At 44.0% G+C, this 22,388-nt stretch overlaps 2 protein-coding genes and 1 long non-coding RNA gene across 3 annotated transcripts in view; 1 reads left to right on the top strand and 2 right to left on the bottom strand.

Annotated features, from left to right (window-relative positions):
* abat (4-aminobutyrate aminotransferase) overlaps positions 1 to 7,473 on the bottom strand; it is a 29,308-nt gene extending 21,835 nt beyond the window's left edge. The window contains 5 exon segments of the mRNA XM_032538368.1: positions 253 to 284; positions 431 to 477; positions 479 to 518; positions 2,267 to 2,421; positions 7,223 to 7,473. Coding sequence (XP_032394259.1) covers positions 253 to 284; positions 431 to 477; positions 479 to 518; positions 2,267 to 2,342 — 195 coding nt within the window. The 5' untranslated portion in view covers positions 2,343 to 2,421; positions 7,223 to 7,473.
* Positions 3,390 to 4,736, top strand: LOC116703569 (uncharacterized). Its single transcript, XR_004335453.1, has 2 exons — positions 3,390 to 3,707; positions 3,799 to 4,736. It is a non-coding gene; the product is annotated as an uncharacterized LOC116703569 (long non-coding RNA).
* Positions 7,474 to 8,996: 1,523 nt separating the features above from the next.
* The window catches only part of mettl22 (methyltransferase 22, Kin17 lysine), a 24,165-nt gene continuing 10,773 nt past the window's right edge, over positions 8,997 to 22,388 (bottom strand). Inside the window, 11 exon segments of the mRNA XM_032538321.1 lie at positions 8,997 to 9,422; positions 9,671 to 9,836; positions 10,738 to 10,840; positions 11,582 to 11,662; positions 12,489 to 12,542; positions 16,248 to 16,319; positions 18,040 to 18,150; positions 18,153 to 18,180; positions 18,726 to 18,766; positions 19,415 to 19,554; positions 21,034 to 21,274. Coding sequence (XP_032394212.1) covers positions 9,312 to 9,422; positions 9,671 to 9,836; positions 10,738 to 10,840; positions 11,582 to 11,662; positions 12,489 to 12,542; positions 16,248 to 16,319; positions 18,040 to 18,150; positions 18,153 to 18,180; positions 18,726 to 18,766; positions 19,415 to 19,554; positions 21,034 to 21,274 — 1,148 coding nt within the window. The 3' untranslated portion in view covers positions 8,997 to 9,311.

The following is a 22,388-nucleotide window of genomic DNA, read 5'->3' as shown; positions in this document are numbered from 1 at the left end:
TTGCTGCAAAATGGGACAAACTGACCAACACATATATAATATGTAATATATAATAAAAGATCCATACTTGGCTCCTGTGTGTCAGTACAGTATTGCCACAGAAAATATTGCAATACTATGCGGTATCGATTTTTTCCCCCACTCCTGAGTACACTGTATTCCTGGATGTTGGACCCCACAAATATAGTTAAACAAGAACACGCATGCACGCCCACACACACACGCGCACACACAGACACACACACCCCTCACCTGGATCTCTCCCAGCTGTTTTGTCAGCTCCTAGAGAAGAAAAAATGTTTAGTAATAACACAGGAAGAGAGAGAGTGTGTACTGATGTGTGTGTGTGTGTGTGTGTGTGTGGTGTGTGTTGTGTGTGTGTGTGTGTGTGTGTGTGTGTGTGTGTGTGTTGTGTGTTGTGTGTGTATTCTTGTGATCGGGTCCAGAACTGCAGTCTTCATGGAGGGTCCGTTGAATCAAACTCACCTGGGTCTGTGGTGCCGCCTTACTGACATGTCACAGCCTGGGGGGGGAATCGGATCAGGGTCTGGTTATGGTTTGCATGAACATTGCATTCAATTTCAGAAATCTCTGGTCTTTAACTTTTGAAGTTAAAGTATGGTTTTGAGTCTTCAGATGCAGTATTGGGGACCCAAGGTCTATATAAAGAGACTTCAGATACACATTAGGGGACCACTAAGTCCTATATAAAAGAGACTTCAGATATACAGTATTTGGGACCACTAAGTTTATATAAAGAGACTTCAGATACGGTATTATGGACCACTAAGGTCTATATAGAGACTTCAGATACAGTATTAGGACCACTAAGGTCTATATAAAAGAGACTTCAGATACATATAGGGACCACTAAGGTCTATATAAAAGAACTTCAGATACAGTATTAGGACCACTAAGGCCTATTAAAAGAGACTTCAGATACAGTATTGGGACCACTAAGGTCTATATAAAGAGAGACTTCAGATACGTATTAGGGACCACTAAGGTCTATAAAAGAGACTTCAGATACAGTATAGGGACCACTAAGGCCTATATAAAAGAGACTTCAGATCCGATTAGGGACCACTAAGTCTATCTAAAAGGACTTCAATAAGTATTAGTGGGACAACTAAGGGTTCAGTTACAGTAGGTCTATATTAAAGCACCATGTCATAGGACCTTTAATGGTCAACAGAACAGCTGAGTTGCATATTAAGTGCTTTGGAGCCTTTTGGAAATAATGGGGTACAATGGTTCTGGAAAAAGCTGCAAGCAGCAATCCAGGAGGCCAAGCAGTCGGCATGTTTTGAACGGGGGCTGATGGACCCAGAGTCCTGATAAATATGGCCCAATGATATTAAGCTACGCGTATGTTGTTGTGGTGAGCCACACACACACCAGCCTATAGATGATTGCCAGGAGAGAAGACCTTTGAGACATGAGTCAGTCAGCAGCTTCTGAGAAGCATGCACATGTATTAATTACCACATCGTCCTAGGTCAGTCAAACATTTACACCGATTACACATCGCTGCTCTCACTACACTACACATGGTGTCATGGTTTCTATCCCTGGGAACATCAGAAATAATAGATTGACTTCGTTGTGGCATTTAATTGAAAATGCATCAAAATGAGAAATACTCAAGTTCACTTAAAACCAAAAGGTTTGAAATCACCAGTAAGGCTAAGAGCTACATTAAAATCAGGCATAGGCACAAGTCTTTGCATAAAAAATAAATAAAATCAGATAGGCGCCCGGATAGCTCAATTGGTAGAGCAGGCACCCATATATAGACGCAGCGAGCCAGGGTTAGACTCCAACCTGCGGCCCTTTGCTACTTGTCATCCACCCCCCCTCTCCTTTCATGTCTTAAGGTGTCCTGTCAATAAAGGCTGAAAATGCCCCATATATACATATATATATATATCTATATATATATATATAAAGATATATATAGATATATATATCTCACCGATGGTCTCAGACTCTGCTGTTACTTGATCATCTTTATCACACAGACTTTAAGTATAATTCAGGAAGTTAAAGGGCTCATAGGTGGCCTTAACAGCCGGTTTTGAGTAAACTATTTGAATAAGAGTTGTAAAATGGCTGAAGGACCAAAGGACACAAAAGGTAATTCATAACAACAGCAAACTGTCCTGAAGTATTTCGTAAAGGAACTGGATGCCCACTGATCTAGGTCAACGCGCGGCAAAGTTGGATGTCATTACCCGGTGAAACGGTTTGAAACGTGGAAGTCTGGGTTTACCTGGACCACTGAGCCACAAGTGTTTCTGCAGGGAGAGAGCAAAGGGACGGCCGATCAAGGACGACGCCATGACAAGAACTGTCAACAGACGGGATGAAGTGCCAGAGAGAGGCAGCACTCGCCCTCAGGGTCTAACTTCACCAAGTCACCTATGGAGAGAGAGAGAGAGAGAGAGAGAGAGAGAGAGAGAGAGAGAGAGAGAGTGGATTAATATGTATAAAGTGGAGTCCACCAACTAAACAAGTTCCATTTCTCTTTTGTCTCTGTTCCTGTGGTCCACTCAGTCCACTCTTGAGTTTGTTTCATTAGGAACTACGAAACAAAAAGGACTGGGAATGAACCATGGAAGCCATGGGGAACCCCCCACCCCCCCCTCCCAGTAAGAGTGTTTGCCCCATGTAGGCTGAGTCCTGCAGCGGCCCAGGTTAGAATCCGACCTGCGGCCCTTTGCTGCGTGTCACCCCCTCTCTTTCTCTCCCCCTTTCCTGTCTATCCACTGTCACTATCAAATAAAATGGAAAAGCCCCCAAAAAATAATGTAAACTTGAAACTAAAAATGCATTATAATTTTCCACAGACGTGCTTGTTTTTGAGTAATACTTCATATGTACCAATCCAAGACTGTACTCTACAGTGCAACAGTGGCCCAAGGCTTTGCATTAACATTTATTAATTAACACGTCAGCAAACTCTCTTAGACTCAACATGGAAATAAAAATTGGTATCTGTCTGTCTGTCTGTCTGTCTGTCTGTCTGTCTGTCTTCACTTTCTTATTCTTGTCCTCTTATGGACATAATGTGCAGAAACAGCCCAACTATTTCCCCAATATCTTCAAACGTCATTCATAACTGTTTATATAACAAGTGACTTTAGCTAAATGAATGACAAAATTGACGTATTTTCTTGACAAAAGAAGAAGAAGAAAAAATGAAAGAGAAAAATGGGAACAGGGAGGCAAAGAAATGGATGTCTGTCGGCTCTCTTTTCTTTTCCGAGCCGTTATGTAATACTGGCACCAGGAACAGGATCACTCCAGCTGTATCTGCATTCACACAGCAAAGGAAACCCTGAGCCTTTACACACTCACACACACACACACACACACACACACGCGCAAACAAACAAGCATGCATGCCCTCCCCAAGCTGGTTTCTTGGCAACAGCTCATGAGCTGGATGAAACTGGTTTGGACTGTGAGGGTTACACAAGACTGCGTCTTCCAATGTCCGGGAGGGTTGGGGTATGTAAAGGGACATGGAGGGACACAGTGTGAACCGGGACGAGCTGGAATCTAAACACACAACGGAGGACAACAGCGTTGAGCTGGGAGTCTGGAATCAGAGTGGTTTTCAAATGCTGTGTTCAAAGTTTCAGTGGTCCTAACCATAGATATATTATGACCGTACTGTGACATATTCACATTCATCATTCAAGGTTTGCCTACGCAAACCTGTGCAGCCAATTTATTAGTGATATTAGTTCATTAGGCGACGTTGTCACTGTCTGACATCCTATTTCTCTTCAGCGACAGACTGCTCTGATCTTCTTTCTTCAAGGATGAGGGCGTGATGCTTCGAGTGCCCCGGTCCAGACCGCGCCACCGGCCTCCCAAAGGTGCTAAGGGCGTTCATACATCTGGCTTCACCCACTACACCCACAGGGTCCACCAGAGGGCGGAGCCTGGGTCAAAGGTTATGCTGAAATAACCCTTGTTCTATAAGCACAGACGGGGCCCTCTAGCTAGGGGCCCTGCTGCTACGGTGTGGGATACCAGACAGCAGGGACGCTGCCTTATAGTCTGGGAATAGGTTTGAGTAGGCTCATCCTGACTAGCTGGGTGTGTATATGCAAAGTTCAGCATGCTTGGGATTAAAGAGGAATATTACCTTTAGAGTCCAGTACAGGGCTCACTGAGTTGGGTTGGGAACCGGAGGGTCACTTGTTCAAGTCCACATACAGACCAAAGTATGCTGGGCACTGACAGTATCGGGCTCCTTTCCATGGGCATCACTCTGACATCTCTCCGTTTAACCAGTTAGGGACTTGTCACCCAGCGGAGCATGGAGAGCTGAAGCTCACACGCTCATAGGGAGAAGAAAAGTCTGGAAAAGCGTGAGATTGGTGCCTATTGCAAACTGTCATCGCCGCATGATGCGCATACAAAAACACCAGAGACCACCTTTTCTGGACATCATTCGATGTCATTACTTAAGGGGAGACATTGCGGAGGCTCCACGCAGAGCTTTCACCATAGCCTACCTAAGTGGCTCGGTGTTTACGCTTGTGCGCTGGTGTGTGCATCAAGCATGCATGTGTGTGTGTGTGTGGGGGGGGGGGGAGTGGGTGATAGAGGGAGGGAGAAGTGAGAGAGTGACGGTGATTAGCTCTGGAGCGAGTACCGACTCTAGAGTCCAAGTGAGAGAAGTGTGTCCCCTGTTCTTTCTGACCACGGTGAGACATCTGGAGCAGGAGGAGTTTGTTCTAAATCTAAAATAATAACTTTTACAACAAGTGAAGTCTAAGTCAGCCACATTTTCCAAGCGGATGGCTCCAATGGTTCTTAATCACAGCATTTTAGGCAATCTGTTGCCATGTGTGTATCGTGCATCCTTTCATCACCACTTTAACAGAGTGTGTTAGTCAGGATGAAGAGTGTGTCACTTGAATTGCGCCCTAAAGCTAAATAACTGCAGCTGCACACTGGGGCTCTCCATGCAGCGGCATCAGCAATCAGCAGAGCTCTCACTCAGCAGCCAGAGCCATTACCACGCTCCCACAATCACAATCCTTTCAGGCAAAGAGTGCAACCCTCCACCCCCCACCCCCCTTCCATCTCCAGTCATCGGCACCCAGAGGCATCCTGGGTCTTCCTCCTGCTGGACGCTCTGTCGACTCCAGTGTCTAGACTCCAATGGGGGGGGGGGGGGGGTGTATTGTCTAAGCTCTAAAGATGCTTATGTACAATAAACCTTTGCATATCTGCAAACAAGTCTCTCCTGATTGAAATGCAGAGAACACACAACGATCAGTTTGTAAATGCAAGTTCAACAGTTAGCAAATGATGTAACATTCAAACCTGCATTCTGTCTGAATTACGGGGGGGGACATGTGCGGTTGCAAAAGGAGGTCTGTTTCTGTAGAAGTCCATGAGAAAGTGAGCCACTTCTCACTTGATTTATTACTCACTCACTAAACCTTTTTTATTAATAATAATAATAATAATAATAATAATAATAATGTATACTTTATTAATCCCACAAGGGGAAATTAAAATTTACACTCTGTTGTTACTCGTTATTACACACAGGCCTGAATTACACACACATGCTCAATACCTATTCATGCACTAAATGGACAGATGTCAGAGTGGGGGGGGGCTGCCCCGAGCAGTTGGGGGTTCGGTGCCTTGCTCAAGAGCACCTTGGCAGTGCCCAGGAGGTGAACTGGCCCCTCTCCAGCTGCCAGTCCACCACCATACTTTGGTCCGTATGTGGACTTGAACCAGCGACCCTCCCTCATCAACACTATGGAAAGGATCCCTGCATACATGGACCTTTAAAACTTCTTTGAGACCTTTCTGTTTAACCAGGAACACACTAGCACTAAACCCACCAGACTCCATTTAAAAAAGCAGTACTTTTAGTGTGTACAGAGCCAACGTATTTTTACATGTAAATCAGTAACCTATGAGTTTACTTCAACCAAAACTAGAGTTTGAAAACTGGGAAGACGACCAAAAACAGCTTTTCACCATTGTATTTTGTTCCTGTTGACTTTGAATGAAGTGTACATTACGATGCTAAAATCACGGTTTATTTACATGGGGTCTGGTGCGTTTAGCAAACATTTTGGCGGATGTTTTTAAGTTTTAAAAAAAAGATCTTACTCTTTAACAAAAATGTTAATGATGTAATGTATGATGTGTTGTTTTGTGCTAGGTTCCTGGTGTGAAGCACTTTGGATACCTGCTGGTTGCTGTTAATTGTTATATAAAGAATTTTGTGTGATTGATTGAGTCTGTCAGCTGCAAAACGAGCACTTTTGTGAAGGTAAATACAAGCTGAACAATCATCCCAGTAACTTCCATTGCAGCTTGTTTCTCCGCTGCAGACTGCAGAGATCTCTTTTAATTCAAGATTGTTGTTCCATTAGTCACTTCGACAAGTTAAACTGGAACCAGACCAATCTGCCGAGCTCATGTTTCATTTCCTCTGGCTAGTTGCTTTTGGTCTGAGGCCACGCCCCTTCATTTGAATATAAAAACTGAAAATAAATACAGGGAAATAAATCCGTGTCAATATGAAAAGAAATTCCACTGAAATAAAAAGTAGTCATACATATTATGTGGGCCTATTTATTAAATATTGACTCATTTAATATTGACTTTTTTTTATTTATTGCCACATGTATTTATTTCAGGCTGTAGGCTATTTTATACATTTGATACATTTCATACAATTGAATAAAATGGTATTCCATGGTAAAGCCCAGCACCGGAGCCGCTGCTGTACAGCTACCGTTAGACCGCATCGGTCTGTCAGCGAGGAGGCGATACATCGAACCGTTAGAGACCGACTGCTGTTGAATATGATTTCTTTTCACACTTGTAAACACGCTTGTTTGTTCGATTTTGTTCTCTGGTCTACTAAAAAATCTGGTTCCGACTAGATCTGACTGGCTCTCACACACACATACACCCATACATACACACACGTAAACACACAGCGCACGGGTTATTAGTTATGGATTATATTTTTTAATAGGTCAGTTAGTGTGTTTGCCGACCTATTACTATTATGTCACTGCGCTCCCTGACGCGGACGCTGCATCCCGATGCTCCGACGGGTCAGCAGCCGCCGCAGCGCCCTGACAGCGGCTCAGGAGCTGCAGACACGCCGCTTCACGAAGCTCCGTGTGCGGCTGACAGAGGCTCGGAGGAGGCCACTTACCGAGGGGGTCCAGAGGCGGCAGCACGATCCGATCCCCGCGGCGAAGGATGACTGATGGACGGCGGCAGTGTGAGTGTGTGTCTCCGTCTGCAGGCTGTGTCTCATGGATATGTCATAATACGGTCTGGCTCTGATCATCTCGCCTTCTTCAGTTGCATTAGCCGGCTCCATACCAACACCAAGGCGCAGGACGCCACCTACTGTACCGGAGTGTGGGATCAGAACCAGCTATGAAGAGTAGTAACAGTTTTTACTGGACCAATGTCAAAGATTGTTGTTCCCATCAGTCACCTAGACACAAAATCATAGGAACATAAGATTTTAAAAAACGGTTTTCACCCTTTTATGCTCTGCGTTGGTTGTATATGTGAAATAATGCTTCTTTGTCAGCATGGAAATCCGACCACACACGTCATCATCAATTAAACTTAAAATGTTTACATTAGGTCTCAATTCTTTTAACATGATTTTTTGATTTATCATAAATCTATAAACCAAGATATTGAATACTCTAACCCAATCATGGGCTTGCTGCAGAGTTAAAGGTCCCATGACATGGTGCTCTGTGGCTGCTTCTATCCACAGTGGGGCTCAAAAGTGTTGGCACCCCAGGTAAAAAATGTATGTTAATGTGCATAAAGAAGCCAAGAAAAGATGGAAAAATCCCAAAAGCATCCAATGACAGATTAGACATTCGTATAATATGTCACAAAAAGTTAGATTTTATTTCAATAATTTAAACTTTCAAAATAACAGAATACTAAAAAATGGTGTCTGCAAATGTTTGGGCACCCTGCTGAGTTTTGTAGCATGCACCCCCCCTGCACCCCCCCCCCCCCCCCTTTGGAAAGCTGGGACCTGACAATGTCTAATCTGTCATTTGATGCCTCTGCATGGAATCGTCACACCACCAGCCATTTTTCCTGATGTGTGCAGGTCCAGAATAAAAATTACAAGCACATTGATGTACTGCAATATTTTTATTTGACATCTTTTTTTATCTCACACACACACACACACACACACACACACACCCCTCTGTTTGGGGCATCTGCAGCTCAGAAGGTAGTGCGGCTCGTCCTATAATCAAAAGGTTGTCTGTTCCTTGTCCTTGAGCAAGACACTGAACCCCAAGTTGCCCCCGGGGGGCAACTAGCGCCTTGGACGGTGGCTCCGCCCCCCCTCAGGAGATGAAAGGGTGTGTGAACGGGCGAATCAGAGGAAAACGCTTTGTCCGGTTTACCGCTTTATCTGATATTCCACTCCCGTCCATTACTTTTCAATAACTACAAAACTAGTTGGCTCATGTCAGAATACACAAAAAAAATTCATTATTCAACATCGGCGCAACATTCAAAAAACTCTCTGATGAACTTATTTTAAATAAATAGCCTGTTTCTGTCTTGAAACTTATACAGTGGTGCGCATAAGTTTATGAACACATGATAAAGTTGACTAAAAAGAGGAATAAAAAAAAAAAATCATCTTTTGGAAATTGATCATAATGCCTTAATTAAAAAGTGAGGAAAGATCTTCAAGGACCCCAATTTTCTTTGTGGTTAAATAATATATCGTGAATAAATAAATGTTCTTGAAAATCCAGGGGTCATAAGTATACCCCCCCCCCCCCCCCCCCCCCCCCCCCCCGCTGTTAAATTCCCATGGAGGCAGGCAGATTTGTATTATTAAAGGCCAGTTATTACATGGATCAGGATAATATGCATCCTGATAAAGTTCCCTTGGCCTTTGGAATTAAAATAACCCCCCCCCCCCACATCATCATCACATACCCTTCACCATACCTAGAGATCGGCATGGGGAACTTTCCATAAAATCATCTCTCAATGCAAATCAAAACAGCTGTTAGTCTAACTGAAATAACACCATGCCAGTCTCTAGGTATTTACAATACATTATTCATTCACAAACAAAATTGGGGTCCTTTTTTGTTATTTCTGTAATTAAGGCATTAAGATCAATTTCCAAAAGAAGATTTTTTTGATTCCTTTGTTGGTAAGCAGGGGTTCATAACTTATGAGCGCCACTGTGTGGCTGCTTATATAGGAGCTGGTGTTGTTGCCTTGACCTTTTAGCTGGAGTCACTTCTGCTCGGACGTCCAGGTCCAGGTCCAGATAAAACCGGCTCTGAATCAGACCATTGGTCCAATGGGAGTGGAGTGGCGGTTACCTTCCACAGCTCCTGAAAATAAAGACTACAAAGTTAAGATTGGTAATGGAATGCCTTGCACTTTGTGTTTAATCGCATAATTTCACACAATGTGTACACAGGCTGTACATGGGCAGAGCAGCAGCTTCAATCCTACGTCTGTCTTCACAGAGTGTGTCTACACACAGTCCTCATGGGTAGGACAGCAGCACTTTGTCCCCATGATTTCAGGTTTTATATTAAAGGTGTGTGATGTGTGTGTGTGTGAGGGGTTTCCTCACCAGTTGCTCTATGCGTTCATACAGAAGAAACTGTGCGCAGGTAGATGGGAGCTGCTGCACCCTGAAGCTGCATCCGTCCACCAGAGCCTGGAGCTGGGACAGACAGTGTCTGAAATGGTTGTAGGCATCGCAGGAAACATCCATGTGTCGCAGGGTGAAGTTCATCCTTGTAAGACAACAGGGGACAGCATGTGTGAGTGTGTGTGTTACCGGGAACAGCAGAGGAACAGAGTGGGCAAAAATGAGCAGACAAGCTTACTGTTTTACCATGTACTATATTAGAGACAGAGAGACAACAGCTTGGATGCCAGTGAACTAAGCCCCGCCCACAACATTTAAGGTCAGGAGGTTCGGTCTGGACCATAGACTGTATATTATCAATTAATAGAATGAAGTCTACGATCTGGACTTGATCCTTTGTGGAACAACTATGCTCGAACCAGAGCTGTTTGGACCAATCAGATTGTCAGGGCGGGCTTTATATGATGATGGACAGATGACAAAGATGGCGGCCGCTGGAGAGCTGATAGGTGTAGACTCCTCCATGGCGTCTGTTAGAGGAGATCGAGGCGTTTGGCCATCAGAAAGAGGTTTTTGTCATCCTTCCTACAGGATTGGCAAAAGTTCAACATAGGTCACATACTCTGTTGCTCTGATTGGTTGGATGTCTATATGTTGCTCTGATTGGTTGGAGGTCTATCTGTTGCTCTGATTGGTTGGAGGTCTATCCGTTGCTCTGATTGGTTGGAGGTCTATCTGTTGCTCTGATTGGTTGGAGGTCTATCTGTTGCTCTGATTGGTTGGAGGTCTATCCGTTGCTCTGATTGGTTGGAGGTCTATCCGTTGCTCTGATTGGTTGGAGGTCTATCTGTTGCTCTGATTGGTTGGAGGTCTATCCGTTGCTCTGATTGGTTGGAGGTCTATCCCATTGAGTGTAGAAACATTCTTTTTCCTGGTTAGGTTGAAACCCGCCCCACAGTCCCGGCCCAATGCCCGACTGCCGGACTGCCGATAAGGGGGTGGGTGTGTCAGGGTCTACAGATGAGAGATGGAATGATTGTCCTCACCTTTTCTCTATGGAGATGAAGATTGTGCAGGTGCGAGGAAAGTTACTGCAGAGTCGATACAGTGTTCGGAAAAAGCCATCCGTCAGATCGTCATCGTAGCAAACTACAAAAGAAAAGAAACCTAATATGAATTCTGCTTATTTGCCCTTCTGATGTATGTGTGTATAGTGTGTAGCTCTGTGATTCATTATGCAGCTTTAAAGGCTAAAGTTAGAGCTGCAATATGCATTACAGTTAACAGGGCATAGTATTCTCTTCCTCAGTGTGTTTGTCCATGCAGAGAGTTGGGAGGTAACACTCCAACCACCATAGCCTACGCCCTTTAAAAGGGATTTAAAAAAGATCATTATTCCATCATTGTATGTGCTATTTTTTACAACTACATACCTTTTCTGCACCCGTCTATACTGCCATAATGATGGATAACAGTAGCAAAGCCAAATAGATTGGTTCTTGCCGTTTACCACTGCCACAGTAGGGGCAGCACAGACATTTGGGTGGAAGGTGCTGCATTACTGTAAGGTACTACAGCTAAGGAGGTTAGTGCCGTTGTCCCCCCAAGGCTCAAGGACCTGGGATTAAAGCCCTCACTGGGCTGTGCATGCGGACACTTGACTCCCTGACAGGCAGACCACAGGTGGTAGGGTGGGGAGACCCACCCCCCTCAACCACAACCTACTCCTGAATGTCCGCACAACTAAAGAGGGAAGGAACTACGAACAAGAATGATTGAAAAATCACTTCAGGCCTCTTTAAATCACAGTACTCGTCATTTATTTCCACGGTTCTGTTTCAGCTCAGTAACCTTTGAATAAAGCATGGCGTTGTGCTGCATATAACCTACCATCAGCAGCAATGATGATTTTAGTGTTGTCGTACATATCTGCCACTTCCTCCTCTGTCCACCTAAACTCCACGTCATCATCTGCAAGATTAGACAAGGGAAGAGAAGCACTTTCCAAGGTCAAACAATGGTTTGGGTTTTGAATAAATAAGATGTAAAGGTCACATATGCTTGTGTCAATGGGTCAGATACAATTACTCAACACTGCAAAACGTCTGCCAATAGGTACATGTATATATATATATATATATATATATATATATATATATATATATATATATATATACACACTGTACATATATAGCAAGTATCAGATTTGACCCAATATTAAAGGACTCCGATCAGATCAGGACTGGAAGAGTATGGATTACAATTACGAATGAAAGACATTAATATGAAGTCGAAACAAATTGTATTAGCTGACAAATGTGGTCGTAACATTATTCGTGTTTACATTACATAATTAGAGGCAGGCTCTGTTCCTTTGTAAAGTCTTAGGCCACAGACATAGGCTTGGTGTTATTCCATAGTTGTTGTTTTTAATCCTTTTGTCATGCTCATTTGGAAAATATGCAGGAAACATTGTGTCAACACCAAAAAAACAAAAGTAACAGATACAGAAGACCACTAAAATGCCAATACATGCAGTAGCCTCCCTTTCTTTCCCTCTTTTGTTGAGACTGTGATACCCCCCCCCCCCCCCCCCCCCCCACCCCCCCAATCCATCCCTGAAATATTTATACACTAATTACGTTCCATGCCTGGAGATGGCTGGGGAAACTGCTTAAAGTGCTCATTTTATACTTTGTGGCTACTGCCCTTTCCTTTACTGTGTTATATATCTTTTTTGTCCAAAAAGCCCAAAGTCTTCATTACTGGATTAAAAGGTGAAAAAGAAGAGTGTTACCTGTACAGAGGTCATGCTGGAGCCAATCCAACTGTCTCACTCTGACATCACCGCCTGGTTGTCAGAAAAGACAGCATTAAGCCAGATAATAACAACAACAACAACTTAATTTATATGCTACTTTTTAGGCTACAATGTATTATCAGAAGCAGAAAAAAAAAGACAATTAAATACAAAAATATGATAAGATAATACTTTATCCATCCCACAGCGGGAAAATTCCTTAGTTACAGTAGCATTCTCAACAATAACAGCAAAAAAACAAACAAGTAAACACAAGAAAGACAGGCAAACAAACAATAGACGATGTGCAGAAGGAAGACTGGAGTAAAGTGGCGTCTAATAAAGGTTTTGTAAAGTAAAGTGCGGTTGCCATAGTACAAAAAACAATATTGCAGTGTAAGTAAGTGACTTTAAAATTAAATTGAATATGTAATTAAAGTTATAAAGCAAAAGCAGGTAACCATAATATAAGTTATATTCACCAGTGACCATGAATAATATGTAAAAATGAAGTACTTGTTATCAAAAAATATAAATACAGATAAAGTTATACAGAGTGTGTGGATTAAATGAAAAACAGGAACAGAAACTACAACACTATCAGGTGGTGCAGGTGTTGGAGAGTCTGCCAGCGGCCGGGGTGAAGGACCTGGGGGGGGGTATCAGTCTGCTGCTGAAGGAGCTACTCAGGGACCCCACAGTGTCATGTAGGGGGTGGGAGGTGTTGTCCATGATGGATGTCAGCTTAGCTAACATCCTCCTCTCCCTTACTTTCTCTATGGACAGTCCAGGACAGAGCTCGCTCTCCTGATCAGTTTATTGAGTCTGCTCCTGTCCCGTTCCCGCGCTTGAGACCCCCCCCAGCAGAACCAAGCATAAAGGATGGCAGAGCCACCACAGAGTCATAAAAAGTCCTGAGGAGAGTCCTGCACACTCCAAAGACCTGAGTCTCCTCAGCAGATGGAGGACTCGGCCCTTCTTGTAAGTGGCAATTGGTGTGGTCAGTCCAGTTCAGTTTATTGTTCAGGTGAACACCCAGGAACCTGGAGCTCTCTACTACCTCAATGTCCGATCCCTGGATGCTCACCGGTGAGAAGTGGGATGTTTTCCTCCTGAAGTCGACGATCTTCTCCTTTGTCTTGCTGGTGTTGAGCTGAAGCTGGTTGAGCTCACACCAGCTGACAAAGTCCCTGATAACCGACCTGTGGTCCAGGTCGTTCCCCTCAGAGACACAACCAACAACGGCTGTGTCATCAGAGAACTTCTGGATGTGGCAGTGGGTGGTGTTGTGTGTGTAGTCCGAGGTGTAGAGGGTGAAAAGGAAGGGGGAGAGCACCGTACCCTGAGGGGCACCTGTGCTGCAGGGCACCTCAGAGGGGTTTTATAATCAGAGGGATTATAAAAAAAATTAAATAAAGTTCAGAAATATGTGAAATGGCCAAGGGAGGATGATAACGCCAAGCAATATATTAAGTATTCAAACCCTTTCAAATAAAAGACCATTTTTAAAAGGCATAATATGTAGTGAGTTTTGCTTACTTGAGAGAGAGAGAGAGTGCAGTGATTAGAGTGACTACATGCGTTTTAACAATGACAGTGTAAGGGAATGTGCTGTAGTGTTAGAGAATGTCATTTGTAATGTGAACTTGGACACAATCATACATGAACCGCACACTGTTACTAAGGTGTTTAAAATAAATCCAACCAACTACAGGCCCTGGTAACCCGTCTGCTTCTCTTTTAAAAACCTTCACAGAAGAACTGTCACCAGCCTGGCTTACACTATCCCAGCGCTCTATGGACACACACACAGTACCAAAACTGTGGGAAAAAATCTAGTATTACTACGCCAATCTATTATTCCATCCCAATGATTATCGGCCGGTGGCTATCACCTCTACTGGTTTTAAATCAATGGAGAGGCTTATGACAGAGAAACTCCATGCTGATGTGGATCACATGTTAGATAGAAACCAATTCTCCTACACAGAAAAATTAAAATAAAAGTGATGGGATATCAACAATAATGCACCTTGAACGTCTTGTTGCATATGCCAGACTCTGCTTTCTTCTTCCTGCGTTCTCTTTTCAGCCAGACATCATGCTTAGGAATTTATTCAGTTACATGTAAATCCCTTTCTAAGCACGTGGGATCACTCTTTCTTGTCAAACAGGCCACAGCGGGTGAAGTTTAACTCCGCCCCGTCTGATCCAGCAGTGTGCAGCACTGGCGTCCCCCCCCCCCACCCCAAGGGTGTGTCAGTTCACCTTGTTTGTTTACATTGTATACCAATGACTGCATCAGCTCTGAGCCAATCCAACATAGAGTCACATTCTCAGATGACACTGTCCTTCTAAGTTTTACTAAAGAAAGCAATACAAGCGTCCACCAAGCTGCTGTAGACAAGTTTGTGTGATTCACACCAGCTTCATAGTAACACAAGCAAAACTCTGGAAATGCTGGTAGACCCCCTACCCCAAATCAGCTGGAGACCAGAGCCCTGTAGCCATCTATGGTCATAACATCAAGCAGGTGTTCTCCTTTAAATATCTAGGAGTGTATATTGACAAGGACCAGAGTTGGTGGACACATGTAACAACGTCTGTCCCAGAACTCATCAGCGTCTCCTCTTTTTGCCCCGGCTTAGAGTGTTTGGGGTCTGTAAGAATATCATGCTAATCTTCTACAGAGCAACACTAGCGTCAGTTCTTCGGTATGGTATTACCAGCTGGGATGGGAATTTGACAGTAAAATATAAAACTCTGATTTTGAATCTGGTTTTCACGGCAGGCAAAGTTCTGGGAACACCTGCACCTGTAAACCCGCATCAGGCAGCAGTCAGGCCGGCTAAGACCATCCTGACTGATGACTCTCACGTGGTACAGGGTGAAAATATATTTCTGCAGTATTTTAAAACTGTTATATCATTTGTTCCTCTCGCAGTTAAGCTCAATAAGAGCAGCGATGAACGTATGACTATGAATTCTGTAATGTATATCTGTGACTATGATTTATGAATGAATGCATGACATTTTTTTATTTTTACTAAGACTGAGTGCATGGAAGCGTATGGAAGTAGGATTGAGTGATTGTAAGGTCGTTTGCACAGCTCTTTGAGAAGCCCATCTATTATACATATATTATACATATAGCCCATATGTTTACTGTACATTTGTCTTTTAATGGTTTTAACCCTGTGCTTGTTGTGCTGTGTGTCTGTTGTAACTCTTGCAGCGATGTTACTCAGTGTCCAAAACTAATTTTTCCTCAGGGAGATTAATAAAGATACTTTAACTTTGACTTTTAACGTGCGTGAGTGTGTATCTGATGAGCAGGTGGCACCTGTACGGCAGCCTCGGCCACAGTGTGTGAATGTGTGTGAATGGGGAATGGTTCTTGGACTATGTTACAGAGCTTTGAGTAGTCGTTATGATGAGAAGAAATACATAAGAACAGTCCATTTACATTTACATATACTGTATAATAATATAAACTCCAGTGTGGGAATTAGACCCAAGATAAAAAACAGCCTTTTAACTATTGTTGAATAGGTCAAGATGGTGGATGAAGTTGGATTACTGACGTGCGAAGTCAATGGGTTTGGGAGGGGGAGAATGTCTCCTAGTAAAACTCAATGAGATGGAATTCCATATCCACGAGATGCAGCGACATTGTCCACGGTATTAGCAGGAACTGGAAAGAATTGAGAAGGAAATGAAGGACAGAAAGAGAGTAATCCGGCTTTGGGACCTCACCTGCAGGCTCCAGCATGTGTCTATTCAATGTTACATTTCTCTTGCACATGCCGAGAAGGTCCTCTCCCACATCTGCAAAACAAAAGACGGTATTCCAGCAATGCATCCCAAACAGTAAGACGTCGGTCAAAAGGCTTGTCTTTGTTTTGCCGTGTATGTTTTAGCAGACAGGTTGAAGAACACTCATAACATTGATACGGTGTTTTATCAGATACCATTTTCTCTTCTACTGGGTCCCCCCCAGGGCTGTGTCCTCCCCCCTCTTTTATTTGTTTTATACACAAATGCGTGCCAAAGCCGTCATGAACGGCGCCACATTATTAAATTGGCGGAGGACTCGGTCACTGTGTCGCTGCCCAGCAGTGACGACTCTGAACACGGTCCTGTAGTGGAGGATTTTACTGACCGGTGCAAAGCCTCCTTTTTAAACATGAATGTGGCAAAAACGAAAGAGATGTGCGTCGACTTCAGGAGAATTCCCACGGTCGTTCCCCCTGTTGTAATGGACAACCAGCCAGTTGGACTTGTGCAGCGGTACAAATACCTTGGGACTGTGATGGACAGTAAACTGGGCTCTGAGTCCCAGGTTGATGCCGGGTGTAAAAAAGCACATCAGCGCATGCACTTTTCTCCGGAAGCTTCGCAGTTTTAATGTCGACACTGTTTTTATGAAAAGGTTTTATTCCTGTTTTATTGAATCAGTTCTTACTTTCTCTTTCATCTGCTGGCACGGGTCACTTTCCATTAAACAGGGAAACCGCATGCAAGGTATTGTGAAGGTGTGCAGCAAAATTGTTGCCACACCCTTAAATGACCTACACGACCTGTATAAGGCCAGATCGTTGAAGAAGGCGAGAGCCATCCCGGCTGACAGAGAAATTCATTTTTATAAGCCTTTTACTTCATATTTCTCTGTAGTAGTGTCTTAAAATATTATAACTTTCATGCTTATTATATATTCATATCTTGCTTGTCGTATATATCTTTAATGCTTATTATATGCACATTTAACAAACCTGTGTTTCTCTTTGCTCTCCCTCTTTTTCCTGCGTTGCTGCTGTGTCTTACGAGAGGTCGTAAATGTCTCGCTGTTGTATATCACAAGCAGTACATATCTTAGCTTCGGAGGTCACTCAGAGTACACTTCGCCCAAGCGACCTGCACTTTGCCCTGGTTCTTCTCAACGTAGGCATAACCCAAATAACAGATGTCATCCAGTATCAACAATTGGGAATAGAGGGATAGAGTTGCAGAGAAAGTGTCGAAGTCTCCCAGAGCTTCGCCGCAGGTAGGAGGCTCCTCGCGTGACCTTCCCTCTTGCAATTGTCTATTAACTGCTCATTACCGTCTGCGTCTCGTTTTCTTGCTTGACCGTGTTTATTTAATGAGGTAAAGTGTCCTGAACCTGACACTGGCTGATCCTAGTCCTCCTTTGTGGGATGAATTCAGGCTGCTGCCACCCGGGCGCAGATGTAGTCTGCCACGATGCAGAACAAACCCCGGCGGTTATTACCATTGTTAATGATACTCTGTAAATTCTATTTAAATGATGCTGTACTGTGGTTGTGTTTATTGTTGTGGTTTGATAAGATATTGTTACTGCTGGCTGTAATTCAAATTCCCCCTTGGGGATAATAAAGTTACCTTGACTAAGGTTCACTGACTGTAAAGGGGACGCGATTTAACCCCTCGGGTCTCTACTTCTCTACAGGTTCCTCTCGTTCTTCCCAAAAACCCATCAGCTGACCACGTGTGAGGTTTTCATTGGGACAGTTGCTCGATGGCATCGTACCTGTGCAGTAGACCCTTTTGGCTATGGTTGCCGTGACGATGCTGGTTAAGCCCGTCCCCGCGCCCAGCTCTAAGACTGTGGCCCCGCTGAACAGAGCGCTCGAGAGGATAAGTCACCAAGAGGAAACGCCCCCCGCCACACCTGGGGGGAGCAGAACACACACACACACACACACACACACACACACACACACACACACACACACGTCTGTACCACCAACCGCCAACCGCCAATTAGCACCCCCCTTGTTGGCTTTTTAGCCCAAATGATGTGCAAAAATTCCTTCTACAACAGTTTTTTTATCAATCTGGGGCTCACTCACTGAAATATTGGAGAAACATATTGATAAAATTGTTAAGAAAACGTCTTCATTAAGAGTTACCCCTTGACATGCAGCATCTCGTTTTCGAGGGGATCCGTAACAATACATAAATATATAATCATAATTAGACAACAGTTGTCCCGGGCACTGCCAGGTGCTCTTGAGCAAGGCGCTGGTCACTCACTCGGACATCTATCTCTCCCTTTGTGCATGACTAGCTCCTGAGCATGTCTAGTGATTATTAACAAAACAGAGTGGAAATTGTAATTTCCCCACTGGGGATCAATAAACAGTATGAATTATTAACACTAAATGAAACAGACAGACACACGGACAAAATGTTGAGGAGATAAATATGACTGACCTGTTTGCCAACGTCCTCCAGGGTCGTGGCCATGGTGTGCTCTGGAAACAGATTGGAGTCATGCATCAACAGTATTATATGATATTATATTCAATTTAACTTTATATACAGTGTCAGATCCCAACAGGACGTATAACCCTAACCCTGGAATCATTGTTGGGGTACACGGCTCAAGTCTGCAGGGGCTCAGCAGAGGACGCCCCCGAGACACACAAGCAGGTCTCCATGGCAACCACTTGTACTTTTACTCTCTGGAAAATGACCTAGCTCAAAACGTGTAGTAGTGTTCTAATATTTCTTGTCATTGTTCTATTCTCTTTAGTGTTACTATAATTGCCACAGTGCATCATACCAACTGCTATTATTATGAATCATATTTCTCCATATCTGTATATCGGTGTCAGTGGCGGACGCCGCCCACCACCAGCCTGGGTCTGTCCGAGTTTTCGGCCTAAAAGGTTTTTCTTTGTGATTGTTGCACCAAATCTGGTTATGATTTCTATAAATTAAATTGAGCTGAGTTACCGTGGACTGAGGCAGGCCTGCATCCCACATCCAAGGCAATGACCAAAATGGAGCACTGTTGCATATTTTCACCTTCTTTCTGTGTGACATAGCTCAGAATGAAAGTTTCTCCCTGCATCTGAAAGTAATATAAAGAAAACAAAAACGTAAATGTAGGCTCTTACCAATCTTTATAATGTCGAAGGATCTATCGGCTTCATCCTCCGTGTTGTCCTCTTCTTCTTCCAGGACAGGGTTGGACTGTTGGAGAATGATGGGACAGACCAGGTCTCGGCCACTGGGCTCCTTAGGGGTTTTCCTGGGCCTGGGGAGTCAGAAGAAGAGCATGAAAAGCATCTTTGGAAGTTGCAATTTTTACTCAGCATAACTTCTGTGAAAATGAGCTATCGGTACCCTCCTGTGTGTGTGTGTGTGTGTGTGTGTGTGTGTGTGTGTTTTCCTGGTTGTGCATGCCGATTGGTGCCACCTACACAACTGAAGGGCCAATCAAGGACTGCCGCTGAAGTGTGCCGCCAGTATAAAGAGCCTGACTGAGGACAGCTGCCAGACCAGATTTGTTTGCTTCAGTGTGTGAGTGTGAGGAAGCGGGCCAGGGTTGAGATATAAAAACTGATACTGTATCCTTTGAGCATTTAACAGGTTTGACTTGTATAGAGACATTAGGTGCAGGGGTGCTGTGAAAATTGTGTTTTGTTTTACCAAGTAATTAAGTTAGAGAGAATTTTAGCTTATCCTTTTGTTTCTTATACATCTCCCTTCTATCCTATCTTTGTTGGGAGCTGCACATGCTCAGTAGCTCTGTAAGATCCCATCAGCTAGATAACTCTTTCTCCAGCTTTGGGCAGGATTAGCTGGGGGACTTCTTCTAGACCAGGGCCCCTTGTGGGATACCTGCACAACAGGGACAGGATGTAGAACAGGGACAGGAAGTAGTTCTTTTGGAGATTCTGGTCAACTAGTGGCTGTTGGAGCAGTGTTTTGCCATTGAGAACGAGCTAGCATGCTACGGTTAGCCACCTCGTCTCTAGTGACGTAGAAAGCCGTGCAGATGTTGAACAGGTCACCCGGACACTGAAGACAGAGGACATTCAGTAACCAGATCTCACTCAAAACAGCAGGGATAGTTTTTTTCTAAATGTGTATGCATGTGGAAGCACCAGAGACACAACCCCCCATAACACCCCAAATCCCAGAAAAAGTATTTTTTCCTAATATGGGCACTTGAAACTGGTCACATTTAGCATGAAACCCCTAATTGTCCTTTAAACAAACATGAATGCCATATTGTGGGACAGGCAGTAGGTGGCGCCACTCCTCCAGCCCGGAGCCAGCGTACTGGAGCACAAGCAGATGACATCAGGAGTCGGATGGACTGGAGCTCTGGTCCGAGCAGGGTGGAGGCAGACCACACAGGAGTGGCTCAGTCTGGGACTGGGAGGTCCGTGCATCGCTGAATACACACCTTCGTTCAAATAATGCACCAATAACAGAAATCATGTTTTACACTTTACAGAGTGGACGTATAGACATGGGGAAGCTGGGTCGGGTGGGGGGGTGAGACTTGGCTGGGGAGGCTGAGGGTCTGGCAGCTGGAGCTCTGCCGGTTCACCTCGTGCCACATACCAAATGTACCTAGTACATATTACGTACATATATGTATGTAATGTACATATTAGTACTAATACTATATTGACTGGATTAAATAGGATTGCATGACTACAGAGAGACTAAAATACAATTTCCGTGGACTAAAACTAGTAACTGAACCAGAGTGTTTCCCCACCGATGTGTGATGTCCAGGTCTCCGTCCTCATCCAAGAAAGCTTCTACCTTCCCTTCTCTGCCGTCCTCTCCTTCCTCCTCTTCCTCTCCGTCCTCTCCAGCAGTGCCTTGTGGGCCTTTTGTGTCTTGATCTCCGTCTTCCCTTGGTTGCTCATATCCCTCCGCCTCCTTTGAGCTCCGCCCCGGGACGTCGCTGCCGTGCTTTTCCCCATCTGACAGGATCTTGAATTTCGAGATGAACACTGAATGGAAAAACAACAACAAAGTGAGAAAGGTGAGCGGCAAAGTTCACAAAAAAGATGAACACGTTCGATGGGAAAGTAACGGAGGATTTAATCCAGTACAGCGCATACTGATGTCATGAATCTTCATCTAACGAGCATTAATCATTCATCAAACACAATAGAGGGTTTAAAAATGTCTGATTAGGATGCTTTTCACTGTTTCATAAAATTATCAAACTAATACTTTAGATGCTGAAATTATTTCTTTCAGTGGAATCAGTGTATCCTCTATGTGGATTTTGTATTGGCGACCCCCCCAGGGTAAAACCTGTTCCGCCACGGTATCAGAAACGGGGCAGACGCACCAATGTCGTTGCGGCTGCACCTGGAATTTCTTGTAAAATTCATTTTGTAGACCTGTTGTAGATGTGAAGTGCCATATGAAAATATGCCTCATTGTGTGTGAATAAATATATTTGTGTTGCAGCGAAGGGTCAGTTCTGTGTCATATGTTAAACATTTAGCGACGGAGCGCGGGGGAGCAACAGAGTCCGAAGTGGTCTGTAGGCGGGTCGTAGCACCAGCTACAAATGTCTTAATTTGGGAGGGACTAAAGTTAATATAAAGGTCCTCTGGTATATTAACTAGTCCATGCATTTGTTACTAAAGATGCAGTAGGTAAGATTTATCGAACTAACTTTCTGTCATATTGGCTGAAACTGCCTCTAAGTTCCAGTAGAACTACATGAAGCAGGTCGGCTCCTCTGGCGCCACCTACAGCCTGGGGTGGGTTTTGCAAAAATGCACCGCTCCCTGTTCAGATTCACCACTCATAGCTAGGGGGGGGGTGTCTAACTGCGTGTCAATCACTGCTCATGCACAAGCATTCAAATGAGGGAAAATGGGTGGGGGGGGAGGGAATGAGAAGTTGTCGTCAATCATATTCTCAGTTTAAATCCTGGAAGAAGACCCAGTAGGGTCGAAACGTTGCCTTTTGTGTTAAATTATGGGAGCATAAGGCAGTGTTGCATTTTTTCACTTTACTTTTCATTTGTCCTGCATTTGCCAGAAGGTGGGGGGAGGGGCACACCATGTCTTTTATAATAATTGTGGTAAACGCACATCTTAAATA

This window comes from Etheostoma spectabile, chromosome 15, assembly GCF_008692095.1.
Source record: "Etheostoma spectabile isolate EspeVRDwgs_2016 chromosome 15, UIUC_Espe_1.0, whole genome shotgun sequence".
Classification (NCBI taxonomy): Eukaryota; Metazoa; Chordata; class Actinopteri; order Perciformes; family Percidae; genus Etheostoma; species Etheostoma spectabile.
Note: the sequence above shows the minus strand (reverse complement) of the source record. Positions and strands in the feature narration are given on the sequence as shown.